General features: G+C 32.9%; 2 protein-coding genes across 4 annotated transcripts in view; one reads left to right on the forward strand and one right to left on the reverse strand.

Annotated features, from left to right (window-relative positions):
* Window positions 1-15,079, forward strand: part of LOC114334622 (inositol polyphosphate-5-phosphatase A) — a 176,266-nt gene extending 161,187 nt beyond the window's left edge. Inside the window, exon 8 of one of the 3 annotated variants that reach the window (XM_028284703.2) lies at window positions 71-15,079. In XM_028284703.2, the coding sequence (XP_028140504.1) occupies window positions 71-216 (146 nt within the window). In that variant the 3' untranslated portion in view covers window positions 217-15,079. The other 2 variants (XM_028284704.2, XM_028284705.2) reach the window with 2 other exon arrangements.
* LOC114334620 (vesicular integral-membrane protein VIP36) overlaps window positions 14,633-24,001 on the reverse strand; it is a 44,910-nt gene continuing 35,541 nt past the window's right edge. Inside the window, exon 6 of the mRNA XM_028284699.2 lies at window positions 14,633-24,001. This exon is cut by the window's right edge and continues 5,819 nt beyond it. The gene's annotated coding sequence lies outside the window, so the exon portion shown is untranslated.

The following is a 24,001-nucleotide window of genomic DNA, read 5'->3' on the forward strand; positions in this document are numbered from 1 at the left end:
AGTTTTTGTGCACTGTAGATTCGTTTTGATTAGTCATGACTAAAATTTATCGTGTTTGATCCAAAATTAGGACTGAAAGAAACGGAAAATGACGGTGGAAAATTGACGGATGTTAAGAAGGTGGAAGATATTATGGATCCCGCCACGGTAACCCGGTATATTTATATACAAAATATCGATAAACCTGTAAAGATATTTAGGGAAACTGCTGTATAAATATCTGTAAGTTTTTCCTTTTAAAATGTTATGTGAGAAAAAGTGGAATACCTTTGTAGCTGTAACTATATTTTGAGGAGACTATTTACGTGAAGATATGTTGTCTTAAAATACAAAGTAGGTCATTTTTATCAATCATTAATAAAACTGTTTAGTGGTGTTTTTTCGCATTTTCGTTCATTTGCTGAAAACAGTGTTAGTTCTGACAATTATTGTCATTGTTTGACTAGCACAATCAAACTTTCTATAGGAAATATACTTTCGGAGTAAAAATACAAACTATTACTACTTCTGTTTCTTTGATTTTTGGTGTAACACTAGTTGTGAAAAAGTGTAGAGGTGCTGCACTATGTCGTTCTTTTCTAATGTATAGTGGTACACTAAGTCGTTCCTTTGAAAAGTGTAACAAAAAAAGTGTAACAGTGCAGTTAAATGTACACCTGCTTCTGAGAGGGTGACTAACGACACTCGTCTTGCACAGTAGCACCCAACCGAGTTTGACAACTGTTTGGCTGTCGGATGTGTTTGTTTACAACAAAATATCTTTTTCTTTTTAGTTTAATTTAAATCTAAAAACTTTAAAAAGCTTTTAGTAATTTTAATAACCAAATTACCTACAAATTTTAATTTATTTTAATTTTTTCTTTTGTTGTTTCTAACCTGACCATATTTATAATCGTAACTCAAAGGTTAACTACACTAGAACATTCCTTTGTTTAGTGACACACCCATGATTTTCGTTTGACACTAGCCAGTGTGGTATACACTCAACTACACTCAAAAATGTTACACCAGAAAACAAAGGAACCGATCTACTGTTAGATCTATGAAATGTTTCAATCGGTGGTTGATGATTATTAGCAATAATCAATTAATTAGTAAATTTTTCAACAAATTAGCAAATCGAAAGTTGATAAACTAGTTACGACTCATTATACTATACTCATTGAAAGCACAAGAATTCTGAACATAAAAAATAACAACAACCAACATTCTCGACGTTGTAATCAGCGATCGTCGACTATACCTCTTATTTGATCTCGTCCTGTCCTAGTTAGTTTAACCATTTGTTCTAGACCGTCATTCTCCCACCTCTGTACTGGCCTACCCCTCTCTTATGTTCACACTGGCGTTTGTTATAAATTTCGTCTAGTGGAGTAGTTTTATTAGCTCTTCACAGATGAACTGCTAATCTTAAATTATCTGTTTTTATGAAGGATAGTACATCCCTGCTTTTTTATTTCTTATATATCTGAAAGTCATATTCTTGAAATAAAAATGTATACCATTTTTATTCGTATTACTCCGTGCGTAGAGTAACCAGGTGCATTTTCCGTTGGAACTTTACCAAGCTGCAGACGGGGATGTGAATTACATAGTGTAGAATTCCTTCCCTTTGTCTTCACTGCAGCATCCATGTGCTTGCAAATTGTAGAAGCCTTGGAGGTGTCACCAGGAAAGTGTACCAATACGTTTTCAATTTAAAAATCTTTTAGTAATGTTTTTAATATTTTCAATATTATTAATTTTGCTATTAGGATTGAAAACTACTTCATCTTTCATATTCTTGAGTCTTCATCGATGTTTCTGCAATATATGTCAGCCTTGGTAAGATGAGATTCTTAACAGTGCTAATCCAAATTATCATCTGGAAGCTAGTAATATTCTTCCTTCGGTCATGAGTAAGTCTAGATATATGTAATTTGAATTTGTAACAACCCAAAAGTGCAATTCTCCATCATTTAAAAAAAAGTTCATTACGTTTTAGGTCAGTGCTAGTGATCAGCGTATACTGAAATTTGCCTTGATTTATTAAAAATTATTCCCCTACTAAATAATTCGTTTGGTCCTATTTTCAATCGTTGTTTCATTAAAGTTTATTTTATATCCTGTGTTTATGACATGTTGTGCTAGGGATGACGTATTCTCTTTTCTTTCGATAGCATTTTAATGTTCTTCTCGTTTAACCTGTATTCTTCGATTGGTCTATCCGATGTACGACTTGTCCTCATAAGAGATCTTGTATACTCCTTGATTTTCCAACGCAATTTTTTGCAATTCACATGTTGCCACAATGCAGTACATTAATGCAACATAACAATGTCCACTCCAAAATACAGTTTACCATGGAACGGGATAATAATCAACAAGCAATCATAAGGTTTACATCTTATCACTCTATTGTACCCTGATTTAAAATCTTCGAAGACGTGGAAGGAATCAAGATTAAATTCTTCCAACATTGAAGTAAATTCTATGGGGATAGTGTTTCTTGTTCCTTAAATTAATGTCTCATATTTTATTTTGGTGCACTGGAAAAAATAATCAGGATACACATTCATCCTAAGAATATGAATAAAATAAAATAAAATTGGAAAATAAATAATATAATATAGTCATTTCTTGACAAGTATGGATCGATTTCGTTTGCCTGTTCACATTTCTTTATTAGCATGATAAAGATGATCCTAGACTAATCCTTGGCAACAAACAAATAGACCCCATATCTTACTAAATAAACATATTTTTGAGATATTTACTAGTTTGGTAATGCTATTACAAATTTATTAAATTTACAATTAACAAAAAAAATAAATTTAAACAGTGAATCAATAACATACCTATCTATCAATTCTTTACAGAAAAATTACAAAGGGTATTGTAATTTGTAATTATTATATATTTTATTCATTTTGAAAATAGTTATACAAAGGTGTTCTACGGTTTTCATTCAATTTGAATTTTGTTTTGGAAAACGGTGATGTGAATTGTTTCTCGATTCTTGGTAAAAATATTATAAATAGGAAAGAGACAGATCTTCCACAAAATTTTAGTTATGTCATAATTTTAGATTTATTGCTAACACTTTAATAAAAATTAGATTAAAAAAGCAAAGTGGATAAGGACCTATTAGAATTACTCGGATATACGGATACTCTAAACAAGTCAAAGAAAAATACAAAAAGTGTGCCACCGATAGATATTTATTTACTTGATATCTGTCCGACTCTCCATGTTAATACTATTATCTATAGTTGATTTCAATATCCAAAATGAAAGAAGCTAGGAGTGTTATGATTCACGTATAATTTCACTATTAAAATACTATTGACTTGATTAAATTATAGTAATTTAAAAACTGCCATTATTAAACATGTTATTAATATTCATCCTATTGCTTCTTTCTGGAATACGACGATGCTTAATTAATCTAGCATATTCAAATAAATGTGGTTTAAGCCAGTACTAGATCCTTCTATGTGGGGCAAACACAGAATATATTTTATATCGGCAACACCGCACCGCTTCGCAAATACCTATCGCTCGACGTATTTTATAGCGATACTGCAGTGATCCTTTTTACCAAAAACAATGATTGAGAATGTCTATGTTATACAGTGTTGCACTATGTACCTTTTTTATTGCGTGCATGTAGGTCTTCGGCAAAAGCGTTGCCACCACTTTGATTATAAACCAAATAAATGGCGTACGAGCGCAAGTCGTCAAACCCTCTGTATATGAATTGGTACCAATAGGATATTACATGTTTCGCTATGCCCTAGCTCGTCAGATATCCAGGGCAGGTACGAATTCATAAGAAAACGGTTTAACGAATGTGTCTTCAAACTTCACGCCTCAGGTCAATGGCTACAAAAGTGCCATCTACTCTGATGACTGGGAACTAAAACAACTGGAATTAAATTGGTTTTAATCTTGTGTGCTCTATGAAATGTTGCGTGTATGTAGGCGTTCGGCAAAAGTCTTGCCTTTCAAGCCAAATAAACGGCACAAGAGCACAATTCGATAAATCCTCTGTATATTAATCGGTGGATACCGGTCCTGGATATCTGACGAGCTAAAGCATAGCGAAACATGTAATATCCTATTGGTACCGATTCATATACAGTGGGTTTAATGAATTGTGCCCTTACCCCATTTGGTTTAAAATTAAAGCGTTGGCAAGGCTTTTGCCGAACGCCTACATGCACACAACATTTCATACAGCACAAAAAATTAAACTCAGCTTGATTCTGGTTGTGTTTTAGTTCATAATCATCAGAGTAGATGGCACGTGCTTTTGGAGCTATTCACGTGAGGTGTGAAGTTTAAATACTTCAGACATGAATATTTTGAATTCTTCGAAATGAGTGAACAAGTACACCTTACAACGCAGCCTAATTTAGTCTCCCTATCACATTGCTGAGTTGGTATGCAATGTATGAAGTCAAGTTAAGAATTAATCGATCTATCGAGCTTCGTGCTAGCATTGGACATAAACAGTTAAATATGGAAACCATTAAATTGCTTTAATTTGTCAAATATTTCTTTCTGTACATACACAGGTACCATTGATTTGTGTCATATTTCTTTAAATTTTCCTAAAGTACAATTTTCACGGGCCAAACACATAAGCAACATTTAGACTAAGCGATAGTACAACAAAAGTTTCGAACTGTATTTCTATTTTCCTTATGACGAGAAATACAGGAGAACGAAACAACAAATTCGTTAGAACCTGTTGATCTCGTCTTTTCTAACGAAGTAACGAAAACTGTTGTTGATTAAAATAATTATGTTGTGTGCCCCACTTGAAAGCATAGCACACAGCCTATTGTTATGTCTTAGGGCCAAACCAGACGGGCCACTCTGCAGCGCTACTTTGTCGATTCACAGAGTGGCTGAAACAGTCGATTTTCTAGCGCCGGCGACTACGCTGCGAAGTGGATCGTTTGGAAGGGTGCGGCGTTTAATTTAATGGGTGAGAAAAACAGTAAATTTAATCAAATGATTAAAAACTTGCCGGCTAATATTTTTTTAAAAAGTGTGTTCGTCAGAATCATTGTTTGTAATGTGCATAGTGGAATTAAGAAGAATCAGACAAAAACAGCTATATCACAGAAAGAAGCACATAAAAAAATCAACCAGTACATCTGGTATCCTACAGGCGTAAAATAGTTTGATGCAACCTGACAACTGAGTGAAAGTGAAAAACATGTTAGCTTGCAACCCCCTTTTAACTGATATCTTATCGTTTTGTTTTCAACAACAAACAAAACCTTTTTTGACCTAAGATGGGACCCCACTATTTAACATAAATAAACAAACAATATTGTAAGTATTTGTTTTGTTCAGTTCAAATGCATCCAATGTATAATAAAATGTAAATATAAATAGAGAAAACATTGCTTATGGGATTTATTCTTTTCGATAGGGCTACATTCTTTAAAATCAGAAACAAATAATTCAAAGATGACGTCCCACGCTTTTCCTTTTAATGCCCTATAAATATGCCCTCGGGTTCTTGTATCACATATTTCCGGTTTGTTTTGCACTTTAATCAAAAACAGTTCCGGATCGAAATTCATTTTAGGTGCTCACCCTATAAATTCTCGTAAATATCTGCGGCAGCTACAAAAGTAGTCCGTCTGAGTGGCGTTTGCCACTAGTAGACGCCACTAGCAGACGCCACTAGCAGTGAGGCTCGGCGACTGTGGCCGGCCAGTCGCTCGTCTGGGGTGCGACGTTCACTTCACATAAGAACCCACGGTAAATCATCGGAAGCTGCTTTGTGGATGCACAGAGTAGCGCTGCAGAGTGGCACGTCTGGTTTGGGCCTTACACGTGCACGTTTTTCACCTCCAACGCTGTATACATAATCATTTATTAGCAAGAAAAAGAAAAGCAATCGTCGTAATCCATTAATAAATTGTGTACCCCTTTAATAAAGATATTAATGAAATGGTACTGAAATATCTAATATGAATGTTGATTAAATTAATATTCCTAATATTAAAAATTTGTAAGTGATAAATCAAAATCAGTAATTTATGACATAACTACTCGTATGTACAATGTTACATTAAACCAAGGTATTTTTTACTTTTGTTAAAAACTATTTTATTAATTGTATATAAAAAATCACTTTGCACATTTCAGATATTTTATTTATTTATTTTTTGTAATAAGCACAATGAAAAACTTGGTGGCAACGATTCAAAAATACACAAATACCAATCGATCCTTCTATGCTACGTTCGTTTCCAAGATAAGCTCAGTTTCAGACACGTGATTGATGGGTGTGCCGTGTCGTCGCAGCTTGTTCTTGGATAGAAATTAATTTCTAACCAATGACAAGCCAGTGCCACCGATTAGGCTGCTGAGCTTATTTTGAAAACGAACGTATTATAAAGCATCCACAGCGCTATTTTTTTAAGTTGAAAATGTGGAGAGAACATTTATTGGAAAGATTCTACATTGGCTGATTTGATGAGTTAAGTGTCTTCTTTAGATTGTTCATCTCGTGATTTTCACATAACTACTATATAAGATATTATCTCTTGTAATTATATAACCCGAATTTATATACATATTGAGAAATACATCTTCTTCTGAAGCCATCTTTCGAAAGTTAAAGTTTACTGCAGCTCTAAAAAATTGATTGAACGAGCAGGTAACACTTTTACGAAGTCCTTCTTCCTCAAATGCTGATTTCTTAGAATAATTATATCAATGACAACTTGCAGAATTTGGTATTTTATTGTATTGCAGTTTTCTTGCCATGATTTAATTGCTCAATCTGTTTCTTTTGAAAGGTTTAAGTCGTATCTGAAATAATTTAAGTATTTCGTACACTTCTCTCGTTTTTAATTTCTATTTTTCTTGCCATTATTTAATAATAATTGTTCAATATGTTTGTTTTGAAAGCTTTAACAAGAATTTTTAATTTTTAATTCATCGTAAGATATCTTCAATATTCTTCTGTAAAGTCACGTGTCGAAAACTCTCGCACACACTTGCTAGAATGCAGAGTTCCAATATTTTCAAGAGGTATTGAAAGAAACGAATTTTTCCGCGAGAAGCGCAATATCACATCAGATATGACAGCCATCTCGCGAGCAATGTGTCAACTAGTTATCAATCTTCGTCCCAGATTAGAAAAAATTTGGCAGCATCATCATCGGCAATCTTTCCTCGTTGTAAGTTGAAGTATGACAATTTTATGTTCTTTACAGTGTCAATCCTCCCATCGTAGGGGGGATGCTAGAGAATCTGTACGGCGCGTAGGCAGTTTTGAACAAAAGAAGTATTTATTAGCACTTTTGTGTAGAATGAACCGTTCTCTCAGAAATATCTCTTGAAGCGACCGGCAATTTTGAATGTCAGTTAGGCGCACGAAATAATTTTTTAAATAAAATTTGTGTCAACTCGGCGGTAAAAATTTGATATCTTTTGATCAGAGTGACCTATCGACAAAAATCAAAATGCGTTTTCAAGATGAAGAGTGCAGCTTTCGTATGCAATTTTTGCATATTGCCGCAAATGAAGTTCGTTTTTACAACGCAGTTAAATAATGAAACTTTGAGCGATTTTTGTCATTTTTTACGATTCTCATGAGATCATTAAAATTTATCATCATCATTTCTATTGACCCATCGCTCTGGAATTTCCATTGTTAGACCTTAATCTTACATAAGAATATGAGGCATTTGAAATATGAGTAAAAATGCTAAATTTAAACTTTTTCTCATTTAAACTTTAGACAATTGATAATAATAATATATAAAATCAAAATTTGTCGTAGTGCTGCAATCGTCGCTATTGTCATGCATTCTTTGAAGATTGGAGGACTTATCAAAATATAATAGAAGTTGAAAATTGTTAAATTTAACTCTAGGGAGTGTGAAAAATATTCAGAATTGCTTAGGTAACCTATATTAAAATATACAAGGTGATCCATTTGAAAATTTCCCTGTATTATCGGAAAAACAATAAGATCTGACAACAACGCAAATACCATATGGAGAGCGGCCTAATATAATTATCTTATTATAGTAGGGGAGGAAAGTATGCTAAATGTGCAGTCACTCGAGCGCTTTGGCGACCTATTGGGTTGTGAAGAGTAGCTCCTAAAACCAAAAAAAGTTAAGTAAAGTTTTCCATTTTAGTGGGGACTTTCAATTTTTTAATTAAATTTTCCATTTCCAACAATCGTTTTTTTTTTCGATTATAGGGTCATCTGTCCATAATTTAAAAAAATGTTTCGAATAAAAGTTACTTATTTTTACGTAAGGAATTCAAATCTGCAATAAAAAATGGGGGTTCCCATGTAAGATTCTAAAGTAACCCCCGAGGGGAGTCGTTTTTAGAGCCATTCGATAGATTTTTCAAAAATATTGAATAAGTGTATTTTTCAGTTTTTCGGTGTGATGTTTATTTCGCGAAATATCGCGGGATTCGTATTTAAAATTTTAAATTTACCCCCCACCCCTCTCCGTGGAGAGTCGCGTTTTGTATTATTCGATAGATTTTTGAAAAATAATGAACACGTGTTTTTAGTTTTTCGATCTTGTCGTTCATTTCGCGAAATATTCGCTTTTTTCTTATAAATCTTTGTGACTCACCCATTTCCTTACGCCCCGCTCAAATCGTCAGATTTGTGAAATATACACTCCTTTGCATGTACTTAACTTACCTTATCTTAATCTGACGATTTGGAGTTTTTCTAAGGATAGATTTTTTTTTCGGCCCCCCACTTAACGAACTCCCCTGCATTAAGAGCCAATATATGGTAGAACCCTTGTACATAATAGGATACAATGTTTCTTCCCATATAATAATCTGACGGGCTCGAGTAACTTCAAAAATTCCCGCTTGGGCTCCCCTACCATTAGTCGTATCTGAAATAATTCGAGCGTTCCGTACACTTGTCTCACTTTTTCTTTCTATTTTTCCCATAAGTTTTCATTGATTATACGAGCTCTTCTACTCGTAGTTATATTCCTTCCATTAATAAATATTAAGTAGCAAAATAAAGTATTAAATATTGAAAAAATAGATAATATCAGCACATTTAAAAAAGTTTGAATACTAAAATATGTGGTTACAGCCAATTTCATCGTGCTTATTACAAACATGATTGCTCTCGAGCCAGGTTCCATAAAGTACAAATATCTAGCCTAATCCATACACCAAAAGTACATTTTGATGGAATTTTTGAGGCCAGACGTAACATTCTTTATTGTAACGTAAAAAAGCCATTTTTTGTATTAATAATAAGAAAAAAAGACAACTGACTGATATCAGTTTCCGAAAATTTTATAGCTGTACGCTGATAATATTTTTCGAATTTATTTCGGCTGTGTGAATGTCAAAGGATTTAAAAAAAGCGTAAAAAATAAAGACTATGTTTAAAATGTTACGTTAATTCAATATGCCATTTATGCATGTTCCTAGTTATGTTTTCAATTCCTGTACTCTTTTCTTATTTGTTTAGTTTTATATTTAAGTTTGGATAAATGTTTATAATTGTTTAATGTACAAATTAATGTCCATAATAGCTCCTCGGTATTTTGGATAAATATAGAGCTATTTTTACGAGCTAGGTACATATTCGTCTTCGGGTCCCAACTACGCCACAAAGGTTGGAATTATTCTTCTTTTGTAGCGGTTTAGTTGCATTAAAACCATTTTTTCCTTTCGGTATCATTTGGTGTGGTGATTTTTATAGTAGATCATGCATTTTTATATTAACTTAAATAAGTAACAAATATTGCTTCGAAATGAATAATAGACTTTCTCAGAAGTTTAGATCTTTTGAACCTCACTAAGGGCCGGTTTTTCAGTGCTGGGTTAACCCAGATTTTTCGGTCACCGAAATTTTTATGGTTAATCAGTTTTTCAGTAAGTACTAGGTTATCGCTTAAACCCGTTTAAGTTGACCAAGATTTTAACCGATACTCGCTATCATAGGTGGTTTAACTCCGAATTTTCCGACAGACGTTTATCTATATTTGCTGACAGAAGAGGTTAGTTAAATGACATTTTGTGTTATCGCGGGAAATATTGTATTATGTATTATTATATTCTTGATTATATCTTCATCATCAGATGAAGAATCGGAACTTGAATGCATTAATCATTTTTGTAATGTTATGTTATTTGTTATTTATAAAATAGGTTATGAAATTCTATGTTGTTTATTTTTCTGTCAAAAATCTATAGAATTGCACATCTTGGTCTAAAGCACTGAAAAACGATATAAGGGTTAAAATATTGGTTAAAATTTAAACTAGGTTAGCTAACCAAAATTTTAACCGCTCACTGAAAAACTGGGCCTTAGAGAGGCGAACACATGTATTCAGTTATGTATGTATGTGTCTAATATATCTATCGAAATAGTTAAACAACTCATATACCAAATAAAGATAAAGGGATTACCTACTTGTCTAGATATGACAGTAGCTATAATAATCCAGAAAATTGTAAATTGATCCACAAAAATCGTCGTTTGAGTGTCTAGATGTGTCATTGTATAAATCATTCAACATGCAGAAAGTTTGCGCAAAATGATGCCAAAACTTCTCACTTCAGAGCGCAAATGGAATCGAGCATGATTGGATCACCCACCATATTAGCCCGATTTAGTCCCCCGTGACTTTTTTCATGTACTTCAATACTCCAATGTAATGGGCCTTAAGATAAATACGGAAAACAGCTTTATTAAGAGTATATTATTGTATGAGGCACAATCTTGGAGACGGGAAGAAAAAACTTAAAATCTTTAAATAAAACATTCAGGAAAATCCTAATAGTTACTGGCCTGATAAAATAGCGGAAAACAAAACAAGAGGAAATAACAGTCACGATTAAAAAAAAAAAGGAAATGAAAATGGAGTGGACATACACCAAGAAAAGACCAAAATAATATAACCAGACAGGCACTCGAATTCCAACTGGACGGAAGAAGAAGAGGAAAATCGGATAATAGCTGGAGAAGAATTGTAATAACAATCATGAAAGAATTAGCCTCAGATGAAGAGTTCAAACAGGACGAGAAGTAGAGATGAGTGGACAAGTCTTGTAGATGAAATTTCGAAGGAATAAAACAGAAGAGGATGCGCTGATCCAGCCAATCGGCCATCTTTTACTTTTTGGTAAGAAACAAGAGCTCTCAATAAGGAAGGAAGATGGTAGAGAGTGAGAGATATTTTTGCAGTACAAACATTTTGTTACTGATATCCAACAATGCGGTTTTTGTAAATTGGCATGGTAAAACATGAGTTTATGGGTAAGTTATATTTGCTGCGATGTCATTATATTTGATTAACAATATCTAAAACTAGGTAATTTGCGAGTTTTTGGATAATATACAAAATTTATAAAATGTGACACTGTGAATAAAATTGTATTTCATTATATATTACTTAATTCTAACATTGGCATATTATTTGTTCTTATTTTAAAAATGTTCTTGCCTGGATCTTTTGTTGTAATATACAGGTATTATAAATATGGTGGGACTATTATGGACTTAATCTCGTATATAGGGTTTTCTTGCCAAAGTTCTGAAAAGTAAAACTCACCCCAAACTCATATAATCGAAAAAGCTTACCCTAGGATACACTTTTTATTGTAAGAATACACAGTTAATAAAAGTCATTTAAAAAAAATGTATTTTCAGGTTTTTGTATAGGAAATCCTGTATATTTCGTGTTCGATGTTTCCCTTGAATTGATATTTAGAAATCTATAAATGTTAAGTGTTATGTATATGTAGACGTGTTTTTAGTACTTACTCTTAATAAAAACATCCCCTTGCGGGAATAAAACTCGAGGGTGGACCCAACATCTCAGTAATGGTATCAAACTTTTTATTTAAAAAAGAAATAATATATAGGAGCATTTTTCGCATGAAAACACAATTATTAAAAAATATTCTTACTAAACATTTCCCGTATTAAAAACTTTGTAAATTCTCTCTGAAACTACTCACAAAAAAGGATATTGTGGAAACGGATTATTAGTACATTTCCAAAAACCCAACAGTTGAAAAATTGGAATCAACGAAGATGTTTAGAAGATCAAATACTTACAAAAAGAAGATTAAATAGTTACATTCGTAACGTTCAATAACTTTTCTTCTGGTAAGTATTCTTCCAATTGTTCATCTGTGTTATTTTCATCGGTAATTATATTTTCTACACAAAAATTATGTTTGAATATTGTTAATTAGACCAGGGCATTTAGCACTAAAAACACCGGAATAAATCGATTTTTAGATACATACAGCACCTCGTAACTTTTTTCATTGTGTTCAGGATAATATCAGGAAAAAAGTCTACTGTAGAAAAATAGGTGGACATGCATAATTGCATTTTAACGTACATAAAATGCATCCAAAAATACAAAAACATGTGAAAATAAGAACCAACTCCTGGAGTACCTGGTGCCCAGTGTCACTCCTAAGGCACGTCATCTAGAGTTTCGAGAGTTTTCGGTTACTCTAGCGGTTTTTGGGGTTGCTGAAAACGAATACACCATAATAACCAACACCCGGAGCACCTGGTGTCTAGGATCACGTCATCTTCTGGAATTTCGGCACTAAATTGATGCAAACAGATTACACGAGGGATTTTCGGGCTCACTGAACACGAATACGCCATCAAAGGAACACCTGTTGACCACGGTCACTAAGAAGGCACGTCATCTTCTGGAGTTTAGAAAGTGTTCGGCCTTGAATGCATACAAATAGATTAACAGGCAATTTTTGGGGTCGCCGAAAACGAATACGCAATCAGAATTGGCCCCCGGACGATCTGGTGCCCAAGGTCACTGCTAAGGTATGTTATCTTTTTAGTTCGGAGGGTTTTTGTGCACCAAGTGCACCGGGGGTTCTGATAGCATATTCTGATTCAGCGACCGCAAACACCCCCGAGTAATCTATTTGCATCAAGCAAATATACGAGTCTTGGCAATATACATCATAATTGTTTTATGGATGTCTAAAAGGAGATGTTTATATTAATATTCATTAGCTGATCACCTCTCTTTACAGTTCTCGTAAAATCTTAATAAATACGTAGAATCAAATTTTGTATCAATAGATTTAGATAATTTCCTGTGAGCCATACACGATTTGTCTAGACAACCCGTCGATGTCGACAACCTGGCTTGTTTCTTTACTACTTCTGGAAAAAACTAATGTTACTTTTTTAATAGTATTTCTGTTATTATTTACTAAGCATCCTTAGGTCTCCAGTACGACAAAATTAAATGATGCCGATACAAGGAATATTCTTAACTCGTTCAGCGCTCACACCGATAGTGTGTCGGCACGAGGGTCTCATCAAACGTGCCGACGACGCACGAGTGTTGGCGGTGGTACTGCGTTTCTAAATAAACCATTACAAGCTTGGGCACCTCAGTTGAGGTCGAACGTAGACAGCGAACGTATTAAACGTATATGTTATCATACTTAAAGCTCCGTTATGGCCGTACTAGAGATCTGAGGATGCTTAGTAAATTATAGTAAGCGAAACTGATCGTCCGTAGTAGAATAAATTGATTGTAAGTCTTTCATTTATTTCTCTTTAATTAAATTAAATCTTCTTGACTGTCATAGACGGACTCCTAAAAGGACTTATGCGTCGCTGTTTACTGTGTCTTCCCAGAGCTTTCTTGGCTTTCCAACCGGTCTCTTTCCCTGCATTCTATCATTCAGTACTCTTTTTGGTAGCCTATCCTCTCCCATTCTTATCACATGTCCGGCACATTGCAATCTTTGTATTCTAATGAAGTCTGACAGGGGTATTTCTTTATAAAGTTGATAAAGCTCGTTGTTGCATCGACTTGTGAAGATTCCGTTTTTCCCTCACAGGTCCTAGTATTCTCCTCAGTACTTTCCTTTCGAATGTGTCGAGTTTGTTTTTGGATGTTTCTTTCAGGACCCATGCTTCACTGCCATAACATGCTATTGGTCGAATTAAGGTTTTATAGATCCTCATCTTTGTATTTTGGTGGACATTTTTAGACTGAAGTATAAATATGGGAGAGGGCAAAATAAGCTGTTTGCCTGCCTTATTCTCTTCCTTATTCCTCCACTTCTCATCGATCGGCACATATTTCTACTCCCAGATATGTAAACTTTCAAACCGTTTCAATGTCATCTTCATGTATAATGTTTTGTGGGACTATATTACGAGTACATTTCTTCTCGTCTGTATCGTTATTTTTGACTTTTTCTGTGTTAATTTCCAGACCTAGCCTTTTTGTTTACCAAAATTAAATCTATAAACTTTAATACAGCCAAGGCGAAGAGTTTCTCACTGTCTCTTATACTCGGTTAGGTATACTATTTTATTACTCCCTGGATTTCTCCAATACATTTTTAAGTTAGTTTGCAACCTTGTTGAGCAATATCTCCATATCTTCGGGTTGATATATTTACCTTACTGTTATCTAATAGGAATTAGAAACAGATCTGTATATGTTTAGCCTTAAAACATACATACATATATTATATTATAATCTTAACGTTGATACCTTAATAATACGGGCTTATATATTTGTCCCGATCTTAAGACTCGAATCTGATATTTTGGGTCACCCGTTATATTAAAATGAATGTACTAGTCAAGTATACTTAAAAAAGAGTTTATTTTTATTTACAAATCACATTTTATTTCTTTGTTATTGATATACATAATATGTAAAAAATTTGGACAAACTGTAATTTTAGTGTTACGGTGTTAAAGACTATGGAACAGCCTAACTGTGAGACACAACTGATTAAAAACTTTTGATATCCATAAATACTCTTATTTTTATGTGTATTAATATGTTGCTGTTTATTTTGGTGGTTATATATTTATATTGTTATTACCAATTGTTTTTAAAATATATTTGAATAAATTTTGAATATTCGTTTATTTGCATTTATACGTTTCACAGTGAGTCTGTTCCACTAAAACCAGTGTGCCAAAATTTTATTTGGCTTTGCATTTCAGTCACTTGGTTAAAAATATTAAAGAAATCTTTTTTTATAAATGTACTATTGTTAAAAATAAACAATTTCTTTTCTCCCATTTATCATTTCATTTAGATATCCTAAAACCGTCGATTGATACATTGTATCAGTATACCAGTACCTTGTATATGTATCAATCAACGCTAAAACGTTATGAGCAAAATGCATTAAGACATTTGATGTGAACTGGACATTAGACATATCCAGTATTGTAGAGATTTTACATAAACGATGAGAATAAGAAAAATCATAAAAAGAAAATGTGAAAGTTGAAACTTTAAATAAAAAATATTTTACTAATTGTGGTATATTCCCAATAAGATATTAAAAAACTAAGTTTACTCAAAGAAACCTTCAGCACACTAGAAGACTGTCGTAGAACTCTTCTGGAAATTAGATTTACGCGTTAATTATGAGAGAAATCGTAATTGCGTATAAACTGATCACCGAAAAAATATCAGAAGATATACATTACATTCTATGATGAATATTCGACATAAATTCATAGTTTTTGGATGGAATAAAACTAGTTTATTGTAATGGCAATTCTCCTTCTCCAAGTGCGATCTACGCGACGGAGGTCAGCAATCATCGTAGATATTCGGACTTCAGAGACGGCTGCGCTGAGAAGTTCTTTGATGTACATCCGCAACATTTTCTCAGGTTGCGCAGCCATGATATGCTTTTTCTCATGAGGATCTTTCAGTGCGTCACAGTTTTTCGATTCCTTTCTAACGCATTAAATTGTATGTGACAGAAATAAACACACGTCATTGATTACATTTCGTCGGTGACATTTATAACATTTATTCTAGTTGTCAATAGATGGCGCTATAATCGAAAATAAAATAATTTGCGAATTATATAATATATCTACGAATATAATCTGAACAATTTATAAGACTATATAAATCAAAGAAAATACCATTTTATAAATGCAATAAACGGAATTGATTTGTTTTTTGCCAAATTGCAAATAAAATGTGACAACTGTCAGATTTAACTAAAATGACATGTCACTAAAATGTATATTATAACGGACTTACCTTTTTTCTATCATTTGTGACGCACTGAAAAATGCTCATGAAAAGAAGCATATACGTCTCCCTATGCTTCTTTTTCCTTGGATCTTTTCCTGTATAATCAGTTGGAGCATGGAGCATACACAACTATATCCGTGTAGTGATCAAGAAGAAAGAAGAGGAGAAAAAACAGCTGTACCAACGATAGGGGTGAGAGGGAAATATACTGTGAGTAGAAGGCAGAGGGAATAAGTTTTGACGGGAGGCGAATATATGAGATATATTGTATGAGACAGACTGGGAAAGAAGCTCTAATAATAAAAAAAGCCCAATCTTGGGACCAAAAAAGGGGGGAATGGGGAAAATGAAGGGCCTCCTTGCTTACAGTCTGTGGATAAATGAAGGTAAAGTGCTTCGGAAGCGATGTCGACCTTGCAGTGGCCATTCCGCTTTCGGAGCGCTGGATGACAGAGGAGGGTCTGGTTTAGCAGGTAGGCATTCGGCGTAGCCTCGGCGACGAGAGAGCGTTTTAAAGTACCTCGGGAACTATCGCTGGTACTACCAAGAATGAATCCTGCACTAAGGTCAGTCAGGCGGCGTTCTGGACTGAGGTGTCTTTTGAAGATTCCAGACCCCCCTCTTTAAAGATGAAAAAAGAAAAAGGTTGGAGCACGTTGGTTCTCTCTCCACTTGTAAAATGTCCCGAGATATTATAATTTTCTGGTTTTGATTGTATTTAAGACTTATTTACAGTCGAACCCGCTTATTAGAATACCGCTTAAGGAATATAAATTTTAGGTCCCGAAATGTTCTTACTAGCCATCAGTGATCGGTTATTAGAATACCCCCGTTAAAGCAATACTTTTGCTTGGCACGAAGGCTATTCCAATAAGCGGGTTCGACTGTATTTAATTTCTTTGTTTGTGACATATTCTGTCTATATTTTCAGGATTCTTCTATACACCCACAACTCGAATGATTCCAGTTTTATCATTGATGCCGTATTCAAGGTCCAAGCTTCCATTTCATAAAACAAAGTCCAGAAAACGTAACACCTAGCCAACCTAACTCTTGGCTCCAACTTCAAATCTCTTGTGAAGACAAACTCTTCTCATTTTGTTAAAATTTGCTTTAGCCCTTTCTATTCTAATTTTAATTTCCTGGAAGTAACCATTTGTGGAGTTGATTATTGTTCCAAAATTTGCATATTGGTCTATACGTTCGACATTGGTTCCGTTTATGAGGAGATTCTCGTTATTTCTTTACGAGTTTTAGATATTCTCATAAATTTTGTCTTCTCGATGTTCATTGTTAATACTGTATTCTTGGCTATACAGCTATCCTGTTCATCAGTCGCTATTCTGTCCTTAATAACAATTACATTTTTCAGTATGTTTTGGTGTTTTTATCTCCAATGCGGAAATCGTCTAAAATTGTTGTATTACCCTTAAATATTTATCAATCAACCTTTTAGGTTAAAGATAAATTTCATATTTTTAATGTAATAATTGATATTACTGTTAATTGTGGTTTAATACCATCAAAAAATATCAGTGTTAATCATGCCAGAAAGATTCGAGTATGTCCAAAATATTTAAATTTGTGGAAGAATTTATAACAAATCAGTTCTTATAAATAATTAGATAAAATCATCAGTCTTAGTATCAAAAAACTTAAATGTTTTGAGAGAAAAATCCTCAGAAAAATAAGCATACCTTATCACGACCCTAATAGCAACCAATACCGAATGATAACAAATGCCGAGGTCAAGCAGATGTATAGGGCGAGCGAAGTAGTCCAAGAAATTAAATCCCAACTTCTAAGATGGATGTCCATAGACTCCCTAATAACCGCCTTGCTAAAGATAATCTGGGAAGAAATCTCCACAGAAAGAATACCCTTAGGACGTTCAAGAATGCGATGGAGGGACAATATATAGTCAGTTTTAAGAAGAATGGGGCTGGCCACTGACCCAACTACCATGGACGACTGTTCGAGATGGAAGTGAGTTGTGCTGTCAGATAAGACCCATCCCGGGTTGTAGTGCTACGAAAAAAAGAGTATCGACAAGATTATCAAAGATTATCTAAAAAACAATGAAAATTCTTAAGGCTATGGGTACATAATTCAGAAATATTTTACGTGTATCCCTACTTTTTATGTCTTTACACGGCAAATTACGTGTAGTAAAATTCACACTGGTATGGATATGTAAACATTACTGGAATGTCATTCTACTTGAAAATGTCATCATTAATTTAAAGAGATGGGTTTTGAACGTTCTTGGATAACTGTTATTTTTATAATTGCAAATTATTAATTCAGTTAATAAATGTAATAATTTTTTCACTAACTATGTATTCAGTGATTGTAATAATTTATTTGTACAACAAAAACTAATACTCAATCGAGAAAAGAGGAAAAGTGTTGAAAGTGATTTTTTAATAATATATTGTTATGGAACGCTTACAATTTTGAACATCTTTAACAACAAAATACTTGGATCACAGAATATATTATCCTGATGTATTCTCTGCTTGGATCTTCCACAAATAATACACAATAAATAACTTTTTATTAAGTTCACGTCTTAAATCAATTATTTATCAAATACACTATATATCAATAATATTTAATCAATAACTCAAAATATTCCCGATGCAATGTCAAATATTTAAAATTGTCACTGATTGTCAGTGTCTGACTGACAATATATGCTAACAATATTATATTCGGCTGAGTGCGTTGTAAGACAAAGATAGATTTGGAAAATATTACCACGGCATTGTGTTGATTTTTTTCGAATCCTGAAAAAACCAATAAATATTTTTGAAAAATTTAAGCGCAGAATGAAAGACTAAATTATTACCGAGGGCCGAAAGTCCCTTAGAATAAATAAAAAGTTTATTTTGAATGGTATATTTGAAATTAAAAATCACACTAAATTTTCTCTTAGTTTTTCACCCCTGTAACTTATTAAAATAAACATTATAGAAGTTCTCAGGGACTTTCGGCCCTCGCTAATAACGTAATCTTTCATTCTGCGTTTAAATTTTTTAAAAATACTTATTAGTTTTCTCAGGATTCGAAAAAAATGAATCCCTATTTGAATAGCATTGCAGCCGAAAATACGTACCGATCCTCTTAAGAAAATTGGAAGCAAAAATATATTGAAATAAGGTACCTACGAAGAAATATATGCCCATGAGAAATCTTATTAGGTTTATAATTTAAACCTTTCAAGTACAACCAGTGTCGAAAAAATGCGACCAAATTTAAATCTTTTACTGAAAATACGAAATATTTGCAAGGCACATCACTTATAATTCAAAAACATTTTTTTGCAATCAATACGGATTGCTAGTTACCAAATAATTTGCAATTATATAAAAATAGCATCTGAACATATTTGGGGATTGTGTCTGAAAATACAAATTTTAAGTTGGTACATATACGGGGATAGAATAACAACTGAGACAATAAGAAGGATATCCAAACAAAATAATAAAAAGACAATTAAAGGTATGGCATGGATATCTGATGAGAATGAAACCCAATAAACTAACGAGAAACATTCACGAAACAAGAAATAAAACAAAAAAGAAAAAGGCAGGTCGAGGAAAAAATGAATACATCAAATAGTAGATGCGGGAAAGATTTAACCGAAAACGCTTGAGGAAATAAAAATAATAGCACAAGACAGAAAAGAATGGAACTGATGGGTGAATATGTAGCATAACTAAACCCAAATTCGACACCTGAAAGGGTATAAGGAAGGGGAGAAATAAAGAATGTTGGTATATTTTTACACGTGTCAGGTATCTGATTTTAAACCCAACCCAAATCAGACACCTGAAAGAGTATAAGGAAATGGAGAAAGAATGTTTGAATGGATATTTCCTTTGAATGTGTACCTATATATTGCCCACCTATCTGACCGTAGTTTATGTTTTGTTTTTTATAATGAAGTCGTTCTGATGAACCTCTGAGCGTAAATAGTATCCTCCCTGTACAATCAGTATGAATGAATATTAATATTTATATGTATTGCGTGGCTAAAGGTTCCAAACCAAGGCCAAAAATCAAAACCAAAAAAACTAGGGATGACGTCCTGAACATCTACTTCGTACTTCATTCTCCACTTTCCCGAAGGGGCTATTGGAATATTACAATAGGAGAAAAGATTAACATATAGTGGTAATTTAATAACATAAGTATTAAGTATTGTTTTAGAGAAAACATTAAATACTTAAAAATGAAAAATACTACAAATCACATTATGCAACAGTACATAACTTACATTACAACGTGATGATCAAACTAGATGACTTGAAACAATATCTGAAAGCATCTGAGCTAAATTGGCAATATCTCTTAAATAATATATTTACTGCAATAACAAAGCGTATATAAAATAATCTATATTTCAAATCATCCAAATAAAACAGAAAAGGAAATCAGTCGAAGGCATATTAAATAAATGGAAAAATTGTCACATTAGTAACTACAATTACCGATTTTGTCATCCAATTGCCAACAATTTATTCTTAATATAGGATTATGTAGATTTATTTCTGCACTAGTGTGTGGCCGTTTGCTGACATCTGCATCCTGATCTTTGTAGATGTGTGAATATATCTGTTTTGAAAATTCATGTTTATAGAAGGATTTTCTAACTGTTCTAATCAACCTGCTTTTCTTTATAGGCAATTTGCATATATTTTTATTGAAGTTATACTTCTTTACGCGCGATTGGGAAAAATGCATTGAGAGTGAATTTTTATAAAAACGACAGTTCAAAACAACACGCATGGGGAAAAAGAACCTCATGATACTATCCCGACATGGTAAGTATTTGGTCTTAGATTTACTTTACTCTCAATATTGAAAGTCTAATTTTATACAGGGTGTCCCGGAAAATAGTGCGTTCCTTAAAGGTATATGTAGAAGGCACCATGTAGAACAAAAAACTCTTATAAAATTTTTTTCTAAATGCAACCGTTTGACCAAAAAATTAAAATACATTTTGGTATGCAAATTTAAATCTGACAACTATGTGCGGTACGCGAATTTAAGCATAGACAGTCCCATGTAAATAGATAGATGATAGATAGTAAACAGATAGTTCTAAAGAATCCTGTTTTGTGTCAATGCCGAAAATGTTTTCGAATCGTGAGTGTATTACCGATTATGTTATTACGTTGATTATTTATGGCAGATCACTAAATGGAGAGGCATACTATAATTAATTTCTTTCAAAATGTTTTGCCGGTATTTCTCGTCGTATGAATGGTGTTTGTGAAAGGTTACTTGAAACATCTATTCGGTATAATAATTATTTTCAAGTAAGTACAACTTAGTTATTTCAGTTCACAAGTAAATAAATTACTGAGACATTATCTGGTGTATTTAAGTTCCACTTTAAACTATTAAAACTATGTAATTCAGTTAAAGCCCTCAGCAATACTCAGCATTCAACACATTTAAACCTTACTAAATACATAATGCTAGTTCAGTTAAAAGATGTGTTTTTATGTTAAAAGATGTGTAATTCGTTTAAAATTATGCAATAAGTATTTCAATACATTTCAAAAGAAAATAATTTTAGTAAACAAATAGTAAATACATAAATACCTACTATTAGGTTGGATTATTTTAAATACTGTAAATCACAATCACAAACGAGTTTTTATTATCTGTTATTATTCCGTAGTTCGTACGATGTTGCCAGTTTATTAAAATTTCCAAACATTAAAATACGGAAAACAATGTTACTTTTTTTTTGGAAACGGTTAACTTTAGAAAAAAATGGTATAGGACTTTTTTTGTTCCAAATTGTGTATTATATCCATACCTTAAAGGAACGCACTATTTTCCGGGACACCCTGTATGTATGTTATTTTAAAACATAGACGGGGTAATCTCGATATGTTATTGACTAATATATTAATAAACTTATTAGCATTAGTAGTTATACTTTTAACCTTCCGATGACCAACCTTTTTTTTGGTACACGGATGACCAACGGGGGTAAAAAATGACCCCAAGTCAAAAATGACAATTGACAAAAAAATTAAGTTGTTTTAAGAAATAAAATAATGTATTCGTAATTTTAATATTAGTATTGTATCAATAATAATAAATAAACATTGGTAAAACATATTTTAATCACAACTGAACCAAAATAGGAATCATCATTCTAAACATAGAACTAAAGAAATTTTAAAATATACACTAATTTACGTCGCCACAGGTTTAACAAACAACTTTTTTTCACTATTGGAATGTTTCTTACTAACAATTCAACATAATAGACGGTATTTACTTAAAATAAAATTGGAACATGGAAGGCCAAGGGAGTTCGTCTTTGACCCCAAATTTAGAAAAAAAAAATGTTTCGTAAAATATAGGAAATTTTTTTATTACAAAATATGAGGGTATCTAGAATGATATTAAAGTTAATAAAAAAATAATGAGTTTAAAATTGAAAATATTTCTGAATTTATTACATAAAAACATACGTTGGGGTCCAAATTTACCCCACTTGGTCATCCGAAGGTTAACCAAGAAGAGGCGCCGCATATATAAACCAATGACGTCAAAAAATGAGCATTTCGGATTTAAATTAAATTGAATACAAAAATATCACATAAAACATAAATAATACTATCACAATCAACTATCGATATTTTTTACAACAACAATTTTAATCTATGCAAGTTTCCTGTTGTGTTCGTTCTTATTTAAAAAATTCATAAACTGTATTTGATATGCTGAATGATTATAACGTACGTTATGTGTGTCTTTACATTATCTTGATCGCTTCTCAAAGATATTACTAAAATTGAAAATCCTGAAACTACACGAATCTGGAATGGCAGATGGCAAACATTTACTACGATTGCCCAGCTTACAAACCACATGCAATTACTGCAGAAACAAAACTTGCATTAAACATTTTATGGAATATGTTAATCTGGGGATAAATAAGTAAAAAAATAAATCATAAGTGTCTAAAAAATTTCTTGTCATATAGATATACATTGTTGGCCACTGAAAATACTCCAAATCTGATATTTGGAAATTTTCGTTGGATCTTGTACAAACGCTGAAACAGGTTGATTTTTAAAAATGTATCAACATTTTCAATTTCTTTGCAACACGAAAATGCAGCAGCTGCATAATACTCGGGTTAAATCGGAGAGTGCAGGAAGAGTCTATACTGGTTTCGGAGGTCTTTTCCTCTCATCAGTAGTCCCATATCCTCTTCTCTCCGATTTTCCCAGGTATCATACTTTGGGCCTTTCCGAATTGCAAAGAAAGAAATGTCACGGATGTACTAGAGCCATATACCGAAAAACAAAGTAAGTTATCAATCGAAGTAGCACAGAAAACGACAATAAATATCGTTCCCCTACCACCAGATTGACAACAGGTGGAATACTTTCTTTGGTTACACCTCCTGAGACTTTCAAAATTTATAAATCATACATGATTAATTTCCTCGGCATCCTGTATGATTTATAAATTTTGAAAATCTCAGGAGGTGTAACCAAAGAAAGTATTCCACCTGTTGTCAATCTGGTGGTATGGGAACGATATTTTATTGTCGTTTTCTGTGCTACTTCGATTGATAACTTACTTTGTTTTAGGTTGATTTTTATTTCAAATAGGTCACCTTTTAATGAAATAGCATTGTTTATATAGGGATAGTTGGTCAGCCCAATAGGAAAATTTGTTTGATTCAAATTGAGACAGTCACCAGATGTCCCCACAATTTCTGTCAGGGTCGCAACGTCAAAATGCATGGACACCAGGTTGGATACAATCCTATTCATAACACCCCAACTCGCATACATATTACGAAAAATAAATATATATGGAAGAATATATTTAGAAATTGAATTAATGATGTCATGCTATATAATATAATATATGCCATATATATAATAGCATGA

This window comes from Diabrotica virgifera, chromosome 2 (genome assembly GCF_917563875.1).
Source record: "Diabrotica virgifera virgifera chromosome 2, PGI_DIABVI_V3a".
Lineage (NCBI taxonomy): Eukaryota > Metazoa > Arthropoda > Insecta > Coleoptera > Chrysomelidae > Diabrotica > Diabrotica virgifera.